This window comes from Salvelinus alpinus, chromosome 24 (assembly GCF_045679555.1).
Source record: "Salvelinus alpinus chromosome 24, SLU_Salpinus.1, whole genome shotgun sequence".
NCBI classification, from domain to species: domain Eukaryota; kingdom Metazoa; phylum Chordata; class Actinopteri; order Salmoniformes; family Salmonidae; genus Salvelinus; species Salvelinus alpinus.
Window position 1 is genome coordinate 11,677,935 of NC_092109.1, and position 16,744 is coordinate 11,694,678.

At 43.2% G+C, this 16,744-nt stretch overlaps 1 protein-coding gene and 1 non-coding gene across 3 annotated transcripts; both read right to left on the minus strand.

The window, feature by feature from the left end:
* Nucleotides 1–119: 119 nt before the first annotated feature.
* On the minus strand, nucleotides 120–16,106 carry LOC139552147 (cytotoxic granule associated RNA binding protein TIA1-like). Of its 2 annotated transcripts, none has more exons than XM_071363583.1 (12): nucleotides 15,906–16,106; nucleotides 10,247–10,343; nucleotides 9,452–9,550; nucleotides 7,866–7,920; nucleotides 7,612–7,699; nucleotides 7,165–7,240; nucleotides 6,772–6,880; nucleotides 6,536–6,631; nucleotides 3,617–3,701; nucleotides 3,333–3,483; nucleotides 1,395–1,543; nucleotides 120–1,215 (listed from the first exon to the last, which is right to left on the minus strand). In XM_071363583.1, exons 1-12 carry the CDS (start codon nucleotides 15,932–15,934, stop codon nucleotides 1,077–1,079), a joined length of 1,173 nt encoding a protein of 390 aa, XP_071219684.1. In that variant the 5' UTR covers nucleotides 15,935–16,106; the 3' UTR covers nucleotides 120–1,076. The 2 variants fall into 2 exon arrangements, with proteins under 2 accessions (XP_071219684.1, XP_071219685.1); XM_071363584.1 differs by having other exon boundaries at nucleotides 1,395–1,540; nucleotides 15,906–16,083.
* A 156-nt stretch (nucleotides 16,107–16,262) lies between these two features.
* On the minus strand, nucleotides 16,263–16,333 carry trnag-ccc (transfer RNA glycine (anticodon CCC)). Its single transcript has one exon. It is a non-coding gene; the product is annotated as a tRNA-Gly (tRNA).
* Between the last annotated feature and the right edge of the window lie 411 nt (nucleotides 16,334–16,744).

Here is a 16,744-nt window from a genome sequence, read left to right on the forward strand (position 1 = left end):
CATTGTAAACAAAATAAACATTTCATTGCAAGACTGAACCCCGGTCACATCAAGCCTTTTAAAATACAGTAACGAGAACAGTGAAGAGATAGAAATATGAACAGTTCCCACAAGCAGTGTTTATACGTATCAGCATTTTAATGGGACAAAGCAAGAACACGTTGTAGCATCAACATATCCCCCACAAAACACCGCCTCAAAACACAAGGTCTGAAAAAATCTGACCTTAAGAGCCGTTTATGATAATAGGTTGGTTAAAATGAAATTAACTCAAAATAAGGCAAAACAAGGGGTCTCAACCAAAGTTATTATTAAAACAACTCCATAGGGGGAACCAGTTCAAAATTCTGATCCGTTTTTTTTTTTCTTTTTTACTATTTACTACTTTATCATAAATAAAAAAAAATCCACAGTTGACATCCATTTGATAAAAAAAAAGTTTTTTTTTATAAACAAATAACAAAAAAGGTTCTTACATTTCACATGATTCATTGGTGTCATTGCTATAAACATTTCTTTAAAATGACAGCCCCCAAACAGAAACAGGCAAAGCGTCGTTTCTTAAACGATATCAGCAGTTGAAATTGTTCTGAAACAAACCAACAAGAAAAAGCAAATCCAAAAGTCGTCGCAGTTTATTATTTTTTTTATCGTGTATTTTATTTATTTAATAGTACTTTTTAATTAAAAATGGCATAGTCCTTTCTGATTCTTGAGTCAATCAATCTGACACGGGGCCAAAGACCTTTGTAGGGTATGTGTGTGTCTGTGTGTGGACATGGGTGTGTGTTTGTGTGCATATATCTATATGCATGTATCTTATATCCCAGGACTGGGAAACGCTCCACCTCCGATGGATGACACACAAGCCTTATATCCTCCTCCTTTAAACTTACATGTAAAAACCAGGATTAGGGGACTGGACAGGAAGAGGTGGAATCACGCATCCCCACTCCCGCCATAGAGTTCTTAAATCGTGTTGTAAAAGACGGGGAACATGTCCGCCCCGTGTGTAGGATCCCTGTGGTGGTGGTGGAGGGTAGGAGGCCGACGCTGGGCTGCCGGGCCGGCGCTGATCAGTGGGTGTGGTAGCCAGCGGAACCCATGACGGACTGGTTGGCCAGTACCGCCCCGTTGACTCCCTGTCCAGGCTCCACCACGCCGCCATTACTGACCGCTCCAACGCCCGTCCACCCTGCACCCGCCTGTAAATGACTGCACACAGACAATAGGTCAGAGGACAGGTTAAGGATGGAGAGAAAGAAGACACTTGAACAACAACAAGACTGATCTTTAAGGGCCGCTGTCATTTTATACTAGTCTCATCCTGACATCGGGGCTGCATTTCATTCCAACACTTTTTTTCTCCTCTTCAGTAGTTCATGAGTACCCACTTGAAGCCCTGCTGGTTCCAGGCCTGTCCGTAGACTCCGTAGGTCGGCACCTGCCACCCGTTGGGCACGTATTGGCCAATCTGCTGGGCGTTACCGTACCACTGGGCATACTGGCCGTAGGGCTGCGCTGCAAAGCCAATTTTGTTCTGCTGTGGAGACAACGCTTAGAGATTAACTATGTTCTTCGGTTTCCCTTAGCAAGCCCACTTTGAACTACACACACACACACACACACACAGTTGAAGTCGGAAGTTTACATACACTTAGGTTGGAGTCATTAAAACTCGTTCTTCAACCACCACAAATTTCTTGACAACAAACAGTTTAGGCAAGTTGGTTAGGACATCTACTTTGTGCATGACAAGTAATTTTTCCAACAATTGTTTACAGACAGATTAAACTTATAATTCACTATCAGAATTCCAGTGGGTAAGAAGTTTACATACACTAAGTTGACTGTGCCTTAAACAGCTTGGAAAATTCCAGAAAATTATGTCATGGCTTTAGGAGCTTCTGATAGGCCAATTGACATCATTTGAATCAATTGGAGGTGTACCTGTGGATGTATTTCAAGGCCTACCGTCAAACTCAGTGCCTCTTTGCTTGACATCATGGGAAAATCAAAAGAAATCAGCCAAGACCCCAGAAAAAAACTGTAGACCTCCACAAGTCTGATTCATCCTTGGGAACAATTTCCAAACGCCTGAAGGTACCACGTTCATCTGTACAAACAATAGTACGCAAGTATAAACACCATGGAACCACACAGCCGTCATACTGCTCAGGAAGGAGATGCGTTCTGTCTCCTAGAGATGAACGTACTTTGGTGTGAAAAGTGCAAATTAATCCCAGAACAGCAAAGGACCTTGTGAAGATACTGAGGAAACAGGTACAAAATAATCTATATACACTATAAAACGAGTCCTATATCGACATAACCTGAAAGGCCGCTCAGCAAGGAAGAAGCCACTGCTCCAAAACCACCATACAAAAGCCAGACTACGGTTTGCAACTGTACATGGGGACAAAGATCGTACTTTTTGGAGAAATGTCCTCTGGTCTGACGAAACAAAAATAGAACTGTTTGGCAATAATGACCATTGTTATGTTTGGAGGAAAAAGGGGGAGGCTTGCAAGCCGAAGAACACCATCCCAACCGTGAAGCACGGGAGTGGCAACATCATGCTGTGGGGGTGCTTTGCTGCAGGAGGAACTGGTGCACTTCACAAAATAGATGGCATCATGAGGGAGGACAATTATGTGGATATATTGAAGCAACATCTCAAGACATCAGTCAGGAAGTTAAAGCTTGGTCGCAAATGGGTCTTCCAAATGGACAATGACCCCAAGCATACTTCCAAAGTTGTGGCAAAATGGCTTAAGGACAACAAAGTCAAGGTATTGGAGCGGCATTCACAAAGCACTGACCTCAATCCTATAGAAAAGTTGTGGGCAGAACTGAAAAAGCTTGTGCGAGCAAGGAGGCCTACAAACCTGACTCAGTTACACCAGCTCTGTCAGGAGGAATGGGCCAAAATTCACCCAACTTATTGTGGGAAGCTTGTGAAAGGCTACCCGAAACATTTGACAAAAGTTAAACAATTTAAAGGCAATGCTACCAAATGCTAATTGAGTGTTTGTAAACTTCTGACCCACTGGGAATGTGATGAAAGAAATAAAAGCTGAAAGAAATAATACTCTACTATTATTCTGACATTTCACACTCTTAAAATAAAGTGGTGATTCTAACTGACCTAAGACAGGGAATTTTTACTACGATTAAATGTCAGGAATTGTGAAAAACTGAGTTTAAATGTATTTGGCTAAGGTGTATGTAAACGTCAACTGTATATATATATACTTACATGTGTTATAACATACAATATACAGATATGTAATAGACAGTAATGGATGTTGTATGAGAAAGGGAGATGTTACCTGCGGTGTTAGCTGAGGCACCTGTACCTGTTGCATGGGGCTGACCATGTCTGTGGTCTCCTTCCCCCAGTAACACTTCACCACGTGACCCTCTATGGACGTCCCGTTCACTGACACTATGGCGTGGGCCGCTCCCTCGTGGGAGTTGAACCTAGACCAGGTAGAGACGTGCGAGGGGGACATGGGTGAGACGGGGTCAGAGTGAGTAGTCAAATGGCAATGACTGCAGTCCAACTGCAATATGGCTCGATCTCAAAACACACTCTCTGAGTCTGTGGTCTTACCTCACAAACGAGTAGCCTTTGTCTGGGAAAACTCTGATCTCCATGATCTGACCGAAGGGGGTGAAGGTCTGCCTCATCAGTTGTTCTAAGGAGGGGAAATAGAGGAAGGTTATATACACCTATCAGTCCTATATTAACACAATCACAGTGATACTGTTGCAAGGAGAGAGGGGGGCTACTAGCTATACTGTAGCGAGGAGAGAGGGTGGCTACTAGCTATACTGTAGCAAGGAGAGAGGGTGGCTACTAGCTATACTGTAGCGAGGAGAGGGTGGCTACTAGCTATACTGTAGCGAGAGAGATGCGCTACCCGTTATACTGTAGCGAGGAGAGGGTGGCTACTAGCTATACTGTAGCGAGAGAGATGCGCTACTCGTTATACTGTAGCGAGGAGAGGGTGGCTACTAGCTATACTGTAGCGAGGAGAGGGGGTGGCTACTAGCTATACTGTAGCGAGAGAGATGCGCTACTCGTTATACTGTAGCGAGGAGAGAGGGTGGCTACTAGCTATACTGTAGCGAGGAGAGAGGGTGGCTACTAGCTATACTGTAGCGAGGAGAGAGGGTGGCTACTAGCTATACTGTAGCGAGGAGAGAGGGTGGCTACTAGCTATACTGTAGCGAGGAGAGAGGGTGGCTACTAGCTATACTGTAGCAAGGAGAGGGTGGCTACTAGCTATACTGTAGCGAGAGAGATGCGCTACTCGTTATACTGTAGCGAGGAGAGGGTGGCTACTAGCTATACTGTAGCGAGGAGAGAGGGTGGCTACTAGCTATACTGTAGCGAGAGAGATGCGCTACTCGTTATACTGTAGCGAGGAGAGAGGGTGGCTACTAGCTATACTGTAGCGAGGAGAGAGGGGGGCTACTAGCTATACTGTAGCGAGGAGAGGGTGGCTACTAGCTATACTGTAGCGAGAGAGAGGCGCTACTCGTTATATTGTAGCGAGGAGAGAGGGGGGCTACTAGCTATACTGTAGCGAGGAGAGAGGGTGGCTACTAGCTATACTGTAGCGAGAGAGATGCGCTACTCGTTATACTGTAGCGAGGAGAGGGTGGCTACTAGCTATACTGTAGCGAGGAGAGAGGGTGGCTACTAGCTATACTGTAGCGAGAGAGATGCGCTACTCGTTATACTGTAGCGAGGAGAGAGGGTGGCTACTAGCTATACTGTAGCGAGGAGAGAGGGTGGCTACTAGCTATACTGTAGCGAGGAGAGAGGGGGGCTACTAGCTATACTGTAGCGAGGAGAGAGGGTGGCTACTAGCTATACTGTAGCGAGGAGAGAGGGGGGCTACTAGCTATACTGTAGCGAGGAGAGAGGGGGGCTACTAGCTATACTGTAGCGAGGAGAGAGGGGGGCTACTAGCTATACTGTAGCGAGGAGAGGGTGGCTACTAGCTATACTGTAGCGAGAGAGAGGCGCTACTCGTTATATTGTAGCGAGGAGAGAGGGGGGCTACTAGCTATACTGTAGCGAGGAGAGAGGGTGGCTACTAGCTATACTGTAGCGAGGAGAGAGGGTGGCTACTAGCTATACTGTAGCGAGGAGAGGGTGGCTACTAGCTATACTGTAGCGAGAGAGAGGCGCTACTCGTTATACTGTAGTTAGAATAGTTTAGAATGTCATTGTATGCTGTAGCGTTAAGATTTCCTTTCACTGGAACTAAGGGGCCTAGCCCGAACCATGAAAAACAGCCCCACAACATTATTCCTCCTCCACCAAACTTTACAGTTGGCACATGCATTGGGGCAGGTTGCATTCTCCTGGCATCCGCCAAACCCAGTTCTTCCGTTGGACTGCCAGATGGTGATCACTCCAGAGAACGTGTTTCCACTGCTCTCGAGTTGGCGGCAAGCATTACGCCATTCCAGCCAACGCTTGCGTTGCGCATGGCGATCTTAGGCTTGTGTGCGGCTGCTCAGCCATGGAAACCCATTTCACGAAGCTTCCGATGAACAGTTCTCGTGCTGACGTTGCTTCCAGAGGCAGTTTGGAACTCAGTAGTGAGTGTTACAGAGGATCTTTACACGCTACGTGCTTCAGCGGTCCCGTTCTGTGAGCTTGTGTGGCCTACCACTTCGCGGCTGAGCCGTTGTTGCTCCTAGACGTTTCCACTTCACAATAACAGCACTTACAGTTGACCGGGCAGCTCTTGCAGGGCTGGAATTTGACAAACTGACTAGTTGGAAAGGTGGCATTCTATGACGGTGCCACATTGAAAGTCACTGAGCTCTTCAGTATGGGCCATTCTTCTGCCATTATTTTGTCTATGGAGATTGCATGGCGGTGTGCTCGAATTTACACACCTCTCAGCAACAGGTGTGGCTGAAATAGTCGAATCCACTAATTTGAAGGCGTGTCCACATTCTTTTGGTCATACAGTGAATGTAAATGGGGAATTGATCAAAATAAACAAACAAAGGGCAAACAATTCACAAGAAACAAATGCACAAGAATTGGCGGGAAACAGCAGAGTGTAGTCAGGAGAGCAGAGCGCATGCATATTGGAGAGAGATGCCTATAGGCTATATTCGCCACAAACCCCTCCCCTTCTTGTCTCAACATTTTCAATTATACTCAAGACACGTTACCGCCACACATAAAAATTAAAATAAATTGCTTTTCGCTGGCGGCTGCAACTCAATAACCAGTTAGGCCTTTTTGCCACGCGCTCCCTATGAAAGACTTCTTCATTCGCCAATTTTCTCCAGTTCTATAATCAACTTTCTTTCATTGTCCAAAAGCACAATCCTAGTCATATTAGCAACCCATCCTAGTTTGTTGCATCTTTAGATTTTCATCTCGGTCACATACCGCGTGCATGAGGTGCGCCGTTTCGAATAGTTTCCCCTTTTGGCAAACCTTTCTGGTCACGTTGTCCATTTTCCTAAAGGAAACCCTGAGGTAGTTATATACCTGTAAGCCCTGCAGTGACTCCTCCACAGTAGACGGTACAGTTGCTGGGGCTGGACTGGTTCACTACCTCCTCAAACGACAGGTGCTTTGTGTTCGCTGCTCCACAGGGGGGAGGAATAGAAGAGTCGTTTAAAACTTGAATGACAATAGATAGACACTCTTTTTTTGTATCCAATGCCAGCAGGTGTGTGCAAGTCATTCTTTGGAGCAGTGAGAGGTGTGTGTGTCTAACTCACTCTCGTAGGTGGCTTTGGGCGCAGGGGGCTTCCTGGTGGCCCAGTTGGTCCTGATCTGCCGTCCTCCCAACCACTGACCTCCCATCTGTTGGATGGCATTCTCTGCATCCTACACACACACACACACTCAGTCAGTTCCAATATCCACAGACTTTATAAAGCATGGTGGTAGTAATCAAGGTATAACCTAGAGTCTAAACCTTATCTACACCAAAGTAGCAAATGAACTACAGAGTGGTATATGCTTGGCTAAACATTGATGGCTGTTGTCTGAGGGGGGGGGGAGACAACAAAGGATTGGAGGCTCACACTCTTTGCGCCGACGCTAATGATTTCTTACAAGCCACAAACCCAAGAGTGAGCAGTAAGCTGAGGGTGGTGGGGGACACTCACCCATTTGTTGAAGAAGGACACAAAGCCATAGCCTTTAGATTTGCCAGTCGCCATGTCTTTCACCACCCGGGCATCACTACGAACAGACAGAAATACTACTGTTAGCAAGACTATAGCAAGTTATGGCCTCTGGCCACGGAATCAATCCTATGGAGCAGTGTTTCTAGGGAGTTTTCCCTTGCCACCGTCTCCCTGGGTTTCTGTCCAGGGAGGTATCGCCTCACGTTGCTGAAAAGCACTTGATAAGTAGGATTCTAAGAAGTGTTGTGAATACTTGCTTCTTGAGAGATACGCGAAAAAGATCTGTAGAGAACATATTTGACAGATGAATGCTGTGAGTACAGGTTGTTCTCTTCTGTTCAATCAATAGTCACAATCTTCGTAGTGTTTTGAATAAGCATAACTGAGATAATAACTTGGGTAAGGAGAAGCAGAGAGAACACTCACGATATCCTCCCAAAGGGGGCAAAAGCAGCTCTGATGTCATCCGTGGTGATTTCAGGACTGAGGTCTCCGACGAAAACGTGGAAGTGATCTGAACACAGAATCATATGTATAATACGTTTTTTTATATAGCCAACTCATCTTAGGCACTAATGCTAACAATTCTTGGAATATTCTCGGATAACATAAATGTGCTCTGAATGCACAGTCTAGCCTACCCCCCCCCGTGTCAAAGTATTAAGGGAGATATTGCTCACTGCTTGTGTCTTTCTTCTGGCTGCTAGGGGTTGTGGCCCAGTTCACTTTGACCTCCTGAAGAAAAGAAAGAGAAAGAGAAAGAAAAAGAGAGAGAGAAAGAGACGGAAAGAGGGGTGAAAAGCGAGCCTTACTTGGACAGCACACGTGTCCGTCTGTTTGCCGATCAGAGGGCTTGTTGTAGTCACACAATGATAGAGGGAAAGCCTGCTCACACTCAGACTATGTCACAATTCAGTCTCACTGTCTAATCAATCAAATTTGGAACAAAACGTCTAGGAAGTAAAAAAAAAGGTCCAAATAACAAGGGACTTACAAACAAGTGAATTTTACGAACTTGTATTACTCCTCAAATGGTCCTTCATTACCTGTTGAGGATAAAATATTTTCAACTGAATGTGTCTTTAGAGATATAGTATAGTTATTATTTGGATTCTTTATGCAAAGGAATTTGCAAAAGAACACATTGTACACAATAATAATAATAATAAAGGGTGGCAGTGTAGAAGTAGAGGAGTGTTATTTGAAACGGGTTAAATGGGGGGACACTACTTAGAAAGATTTCACAACCCAACCAGGTTTAAAGTCATGGGACGTGCTGCCAATACCAATTGGCTATGACAAGTCTTCTCCTCTGAGCGTGAACCCGTTTACATGGGCAACGTCCAGAGGCTTTGTCCACCAGTAGGATTAAGCGAGAACTCAGACCACGGAACGTACGGACAGAGGATGAGAAGAACCTATTATCTAGACACCCAATCTAGGACGGCAGGGTCAGCGGAACGGCACAGAATCCGTAAAAAAAAAAAACACACTAGGAAGCTACATTTTGTAGTTAAATAACCATACATTTTGTTGGGGTATCCATAACATCTTATCAACAGGTGTTTCATACAGTGTTTGAATTAAAGTGCAATCCCTCCTCCACGCTCGTTCGTTCAGCATTTCCCCCCAGGCCAAAGGAACAAGACGTTTTACTTCCAGTGAGACATCGGCAGGCTTCAAACCCAAACAAATGGCACCCTCTAATTCAGTCAAATTACACAGTGTCAAACTTCCCCACTAATTCAAGATTGGGGCCTGCAGTGTGTTCCTAATGTATATAGAACGCCATCTACGGAATATGTAGTATTATCTAAAACCAGACCAGGAATGGAGAAAGCTAGATTTTGGGATGAAGAACATAGTACCCTATCGTTGGAAAACATGCTACCACCCATTCAGACCGAACCTAAGTACCCTACAAAACTTTCTTCTGGTGTTGTGGTATTATTGACCAATCAGGAGACCCTTTCCATTCATGTCCTACTTACTGATGTTTAATGTAAACTGTTGGGGTTGAACGGACAACATGACGCAGTGTGATACCCATGATGCAATGTGATACCTAGTCAATGGGCCTAATTCGCTACCCCTAGACACTTCTCATAGGTCTGCCATAATGCTCGCACACATCCGACCTTTCCAGACCTGCATCAAGTCAAGTGTCTGGGGATAGGGGCTGATTTGAACTTGGCTTCAACTCCTTCCTCCTGTCTTTTGGCCAAACCTCCCCAAGCCGACTCACCCTGTAGATACGATAGCTTACCTGACCCATTATTTTACGACCGTTCATGGCTGCGAGCGACGCGGCAGCGTGCCTGTGTTCGTAGAACTCCACAAAGCAGTAGGGGTCATTACCTGCCGTCTGGAGGGGGACAAGAACAGGGACTTTAACGTCAGAACTGGGAATTTCATCCTACCATTGTAAAAGGTAGGCCTAGTTGAGTCTCCCGCCTTGCAATGTAAACCATGGGCAGCTCTAGCTAGCCTATATAACTCAAATCCGTGATCATTCATCATCATTACGTCTTTCTTCTATTTCGCGTGACAGACTCAGAATCCCAATATGAATCAATCGCAGAGGTAAGACTCACAACAGTACAATGTGTTCTTAAACAGGCACCTGGTTAATATTGGTCAACGCTGTTGTCCTATTGGGCTAATCCGTCCTGGGGCTCATTCTGTGGTGTTCCAGATAAAGCAGTATTGCATAGGACAGACATTCCCCTCTGTCATGTTCAACAGGGAATTGTGTGGTCATGTATGTTTTTCTATAGGCTCTACACATTACATTTATGCAATGTTCTATGTGCTGCAGATCACTGAATAGGCCCCTAGTCATGGTCAACGTTTGGTTGGCACAAAACTAGAGACTTTTTTTTTTAAAGCAGAGGTAATCCCCTCAACGAGTCACAATGCTAATATTATTATTTTTTGCATTTTCTTCGGGTTTGTTCTAACTGAACAAGGCGCAGTGTTAAGTCATTCTGAGCAGAATCATAGGGGAATCTGATTGGAGAAGGTTCATTCCTAGACAATAGGACGGTTGATAGTGACTCACATCTACTATCATTTTACAGCTCTTGCAGGGTCCGATCTGGCCGAACAGCTGCATGATGAGGGCTTCGGTCACATCCCGGGACAGGTTCCCCACATACCTGCAGCACAGTGACAACACATCAGCATGGACACCCTGGGCTCAGCTCAGCAGATAGAAGACAAATAGATGCTCCACTTAGCAGACAATAAATAGACAAGGAAGTGTGGTTCAGAAGATCTGGATTTAAAGGGATGGTTCACCACCATTCACAATGTTACTGAGGTATGAAACCGTCTGGAATCGTTTGTTATTTTGGGGGTGAACTGTTCCTTTAAAGCACAGTATTCTACCTCACAGCTAACCATTAGGAGGTGGTTGAATTGACTGATTCAGTTTTTCATCGGGTAAATCCATTTGAATTCAATTACTTTTGGCAGCATCCATTTTGAACAAAACCTTGCACACATATTTGCTGATTGTAGAAGTGCTCAGAAAGTGACTTTTTGGGACCTGAATGCCAAAGTATTCAAGAGATAAAGGTGCTCAAAGTTGACAATGTTGCATACACCACCATACAGTGAAACATCCATGTCTTCATCACTGGAAAAGATAAACGGTTGAGATTAGTATCATTTAAAAGCTTACAAACAATTTTATAATTTCTGGAAAACAATGTTTAATAAAAATTGTAATTTAACCTGGAGTATCTAAAAACTTGTAAACTCATAATTTTTCAAATATATTCATATTTGTAGCTTAGACCCAATTTTACATTGAAGTTTTTGTGATTTGCACACCATCGGTTGAGACAGAACATGCTCTTGAATACAGGGTGGGTGTCATGTTTTAACTGATCAAAAATTTAAAATGTCAAATACGGTACCACAAAGATGGTTGGAGGTCCACACGTCAGAGAATGTTGACTTGAAATCGGAATATCTGTTAAATTATACTGTCAATCTTCTATAGGAAGCCCATTGAAATCATATGAACACAGATAAATGGTAATGTATATTCTAAGTTGACATTCGAAGGTGGGTGGACTGACAGTCATCTTTGTGGTAGTACTTACAAGTTAATTTCAATAACAATTAAATTGTGTATCAGCTAAATTGCAGTGGTCTGAAGGGTACATTCTATGAATTCTATTTCTATGATTGAAATGACCCACTGTATTCAAGATCGTATTGTCTCAACCGATGACGGGCACAACACAAAAACACTAAAATTTCAGATGTGAAATATGTCTCTAAGCTACACTACAACATATACAAATATGAATTTGCTGATTGTGCAAGATATGTAAACAATATTATTAAACTGGCATTAAGAAGGTGACTTGTGATCCATTTGGCCACTAACAAATGGATCACTAGTCACTTTATTAATGATGTTTACATATCTGCAATACCCATCCCAGATGTATATACTGTATTTTATCTATTGCATCTCATGGCCCATCCATACATTTACATATTCTTATTCCTTCCCTTTACTTAGATTTGTGTGTATTAGGCAGTGGTTGTGGAATTGTGAGACATTACTTGTTAGATATTGCTGCACTGTCGGAACTAGAAGCACAAGCATTTCGCTACACTCGCAATAACATCTGCTAACCAGGTGTATGTGGCCAATAAAATTTGAGTGCTCTAGAGTGCAACCATTTTACTCGCATATGCGCCTAAATATTTTGCCGTGCGTCCGGGAATTGTAATTTAGGAGCACCAGTGTGCTTAGAAAAACGAAGGACTCTAGCATCATTACCTCAAATATTTTTCATTGTGCTCCTAAATATTTGTGCGCACCTACCAACTTTTCAACACCTTGTAAAAAACATCAGTGTAGAGCCCTGGTTCATGAGGTTCTGATGGGGTAAGACTGTTGCTCCCAGCCCCCTAAGTTACACTCAAGGTCTATATGAACAACTTAAAAAGTCCAAAAATGTATGTACCAATCCCAGATCGCCCTTTTACAAACGGACACTGTATAGCTTCAAACCATGGTTAAAACTATCAAATTTAGAGTCCTTGCGTCTATGTATTTGAGAACGGCTACATTTCTCCCGCCCCATTCCTCAGCTGTTAACCAAATAAAGTAGCAGGGGAATGCTTTGTAATTGTTTGAATCAATGTCCATGATCCAGACATGCATATCTCATAATAGTGACTTAGTATCTCAATTATGACCTACCATTAGGGCTGGATGATATGGCCTAAAAATCTTCTTTTTTCTCTCTCCCAAACTTAGGGGCGATTCACCATATACCAGTGCATTTGGAAAGTATTCAGACCCCTAGACCTTTTCCACATTACGTTACAGCCTTGTTCTAAAATGGATTAAATTGTTTTTGTCCCTCAATCTACACACAAACCCCATAATGACTAGGAAAAAAATGGTTTGCAGAATATTTTAATGTATTAAAAAAAAAACTGAAATATCACATTTCCGTAAGTATTCATACCCTTTACTCAGTACTTTGAAGCACCTATGGCAGCGATTACTGCATCGAGTCTCCTTGGGTATGATGCTACAAGCTTGGCACACCTGTATTTGAGAACTTTCTCCAATTCTTCTGTGCTGATCTCAAGCTCTGTCAGGTTGGATGGGGAGCTTTGCTGCACAGCTATCTTAAGGTCTCTCCAGAGATGTTCGATCGGGTTCAAGTCTGGGTCACTCGAGAACATTCAGAGATTTGTCCCAAAGTCACTGCGTTGTCTTGGCTGTGTGCTTAGGGTCGTTGTCCTGTTGGAAGATGAACCTTCGCACCCAGTCGGAGGTCCTGAGCGCTCTGTAAAGGGTTTTCATCAAGGATTTATCTGTACTTAGTTCCGCTCATCTTTGCCTTGATCCTGACTAGGTGTCCCAGTCCCTGCCACTGAAAAAAATCCACACAGCATAATGCTGCCACCACGCTTCACCGTAGGGACGGTGCCACGTTTGCTACAGACGTGACTCTTGGCATTCAGGCCAAATAGTTCAATCTTGGTGACATCAGACCAGAGAATCTTGTTTCTCGTGGTCTGAGAGTCCTTGAGGTACCTTTTGGCAAACTCCAAGCAGGGTTTCATGTGCCCTTTAATGAGGAGTGTCTTCCGTCTGGCCACTCGGGTTCTTGGTCAATTCCCTGACTAAGGCCTTTCTCCCCCGACGGCTCAGTTTGGCCGGGCGGCCAGCTCTAGGAAGAGTCTTGGAAGTTCCAAACTTCTTCCATTTAAGAATGATGGAGGCCACTGTGTTCTTGGGGACCTTAATGCTGCAGAAATGTTTTAGTACCCTTCCCCAGATCTGTGCCTCGACACAATCCTGTCTCGGAGCTCTACGGAAAATTACTTTGACCTTGTGACTTGGTTTTTGCTCTGACATGCACGGTCAACCTTATATAAAACAGGTGTGCCATTCCAAATGATTTCCAATCAATTGAATTTAGCACAGGTGGACTCCAATCAAGTTGTAGAAACGTCTCAAGGATGATCAATGGAAACAGGATGCACCAGAGCTCAATTGAATCTCATAGCAAAGCGTCTGAATACTTAAAGTTTGGACACCTACTCATTCAAGTGTTTCTTTAGTTTTACTATTTTCTACATTGTAGAATAGTGAAGACATCAAAACTATGAAATAACACATATGGAATCATGTAGTAACCCAAAAAAGTTAAGATACTTATTTCTCAGAATGAAAACTAGTTCACAATTCTTTATATAAATATGTATTTTTATGCTCATTGCAGACTAGACAGCTAGCACATAAGTCTGTGGCGAAAATGCTGCCGGTGGTACATGGTACTGCAATGCCTCGAGCAAAAGAACTGAGCATACATTTTCCACAATTATGTTCATTGTTACTCTAGTTTTAGTAGGGTCTGCTCTATTCTACGTTTTGGGAGTTAATACATAAAAAGAGCATCGTTATAAACATTCAGTTCTCGTCTATTACAGTCAAATAATGTATCTAAGTGTTTCGGTGCGCATATAACTGATTCTGTTGGACCAAATCTCAAACACAAATAGCGAGTTTAAATTGCTTGTTGTCAGAGAGGAAGAAGTTATCTTTTGTCGTTAGTTGTGAGTGACAGGTGGAGGGGCTTGGTCTCTGTGTGTGAAGGTGCACAGTGCACACAGCACAGAAGGAGCGAAGACCAAAAATAGAACTCAAAAAAAGTGTTTCTTGCAATACAGGCATTTGGCACATTGCACTAAAACAGTAAGTATATCGAATTAATATCTCATAATACATTTGATACATTTTTGGGGGTTGTGGGAACAGGCTTCCATAGATGTCTCATGGTATGGTGGGGTAAGCAAAGTGTCAACTTTGAGCACCTTTATCTCCTGAACGTTTTGGCACACAAGTCCAAAAATCCACTTTCTGAAAACGTATTCTACGGGCAAACATGTATGTAAATTGTTGTTTAAATCAAAGTGGATGTTGTCAAAAAGTTATTGATTTCAAACGGATTTACGCATTTGGGATATTGGGAGTTCACGTCTTAAAATGGATACCAGCCCAAGCAAGGCACGGTATATCCAGTGGCCACATGAAGAAGCCAACTGATGTGATACTGAAACCAAGACAGGGATGCGCCATACAAAGAAGAAAAACAACAGTGAAGTAAAGTTAGCTGGGCTGTTTGGAAACAGTAAACACCCGACCGTCTTTTACAGCTACTGTACATATTATTTGTAACATTGTCACACCTGAGATTTCGTGACCGTCACAGTTTATGTCTTCTGCGAGAAAAAGCAACATGCATTGATTGATACAGTAACATTCACGGTTAGAATTTCCTTGAGCTAGTAACGTTAGGCGCCTAGGCCCCAGAAACTGAAACTCGGCATCCGACAAGACTAGGCCACGCTTTCACATTGCATTACATTTATTATGTTCCTTAACTAGCTAATAGCTATGTGCATTAGCTATCATACATGGCAGTGTTGTAGTAACAACACCGAAACTGCGACATACAAATGTTAGCTGACAAACCCAATTTGAATCTCAGATTTGTAGCGGTATGGACGGCAAGTTAGCGAACATTGGTTAACATAACACAGATGTCTGATTATTGGTCATTGGTGTACGCCGAGCAATGTCGCTAGTTAAATTGTAGCTAGCTAGCCAACGTTAGCAGGTAGGTTATGATTTCACAGATATTGTAGAGTATGGTCACCGGTGTGGACAGGTATCAGACTGATGACAACAGCATTGCTTCGCATAATACTGAAACTAGAGGCCCGGCATGCTGCAAACAAGAGTTAACGTTAGTTAGTAAGCAAGATAGTTAGCAGCATGCTAGTCTCTCTCGAATAGCTGCTATTACCAAAATATACAATAATTAACAGTTAACTCCCGTAGTATAAGCTAATAAGAACATCGCAATATCAATAAATGTTGAGATTTAAAAGGTGGCTTTCGAAATTATTGTGCAGTGGCAACAGTGTTCGCAACAAAATAACGTTACAGCCTTTGCTTTGTCTAAAAAATGGACACGTCTGACATGTTAACTAGCTAAGTTAGCCAGTGCGGCTGGCTCACAACTAGAAAACAGGAGGGTGGAGAACTGACTGACATGACTATTACGGATCACATATTATGAAAATGCAATTGATACATGCACCGCTACATGATGATACTTAAAATAAACGGTCAGTCGGCTAGTTAGCTTGCCGCTATTCATACATACAGGGTCTTGGGTTGTTCGTCGTCCATCATATTTTCCGACGAGGTGTGAGATCGAACCCTTGGATTCTTGCTCCTTTCCCGTATTTTGCTGATGTCAACTAAACAATATCGCGAAAATGTTTTAATGCGCAGTAAATAGCTCCGCCACCCCTGCTAACTTCAATGAACAATGGAAAGGCGACATAAGATGGCGGAGAAAGAGAGCGGATATACGGCTTCGCATGCGCACTGTGGCTTCGTTGAAAGCACTGGCAGAATGGCCAAAATCATATTTGTGCTACAGATGGCATGGTTTACATTTGGTTTTATGTGCATCCAAAATGTAGGACAAAATTGGGATAAAATGTACCAAACTACTTGCGCCGCCCGGGAATCGAACCCGGATCGCAAGAATGGGAATCTTGCATGATACCACTACACCAGCGGCGCGACACAACATTCTTCCTTTTTCTGTTAAAACATCAGTTTTGCCCGCGGGCTTTCGGATGCGTTAACCTCGCCAGTCTCGGGTGGATGGATTATTTACATTTAAGTCATTTAGCAGACGCTCTTATCCAGAGCGACTTACAAATTGGTGCATTCACCTTATGATATCCAGTGGAACAACCACTTTACAATAGTGCATCTAACTCTTTTTTCATTCAGATTCAGATTATGTCAAATACTGTATGTCCTTTAGTTCACATGCAGCATTCCATCACAATGTTTTACATAATCAAATAGGACATCGGTCACTTTTCTTATTCATAATTTATTTCAACATGTATAAAAACAAATAAGACATCATTTAAAATAACCACACATTGGATTGGAAATATGGAGGTAGCCAGCATAGATATA

Excerpts from the sequence above, each read along its gene's own strand:
- LOC139552147 (XM_071363583.1), bottom strand. The coding sequence starts at position 15,934 with ATGATGGACGACGAACAACCCAAGACCCT. Across the intron at positions 7,700-7,865 it reads CCAGAAGAAAGACACAAGCA|ATCACTTCCACGTTTTCGTC; the intron begins GTGAGCAATATC and ends TTCTGTGTTCAG. Across the intron at positions 1,216-1,394 it reads TGGAACCAGCAGGGCTTCAA|TCATTTACAGGCGGGTGCAG; the intron begins GTGGGTACTCAT and ends GTCTGTGTGCAG.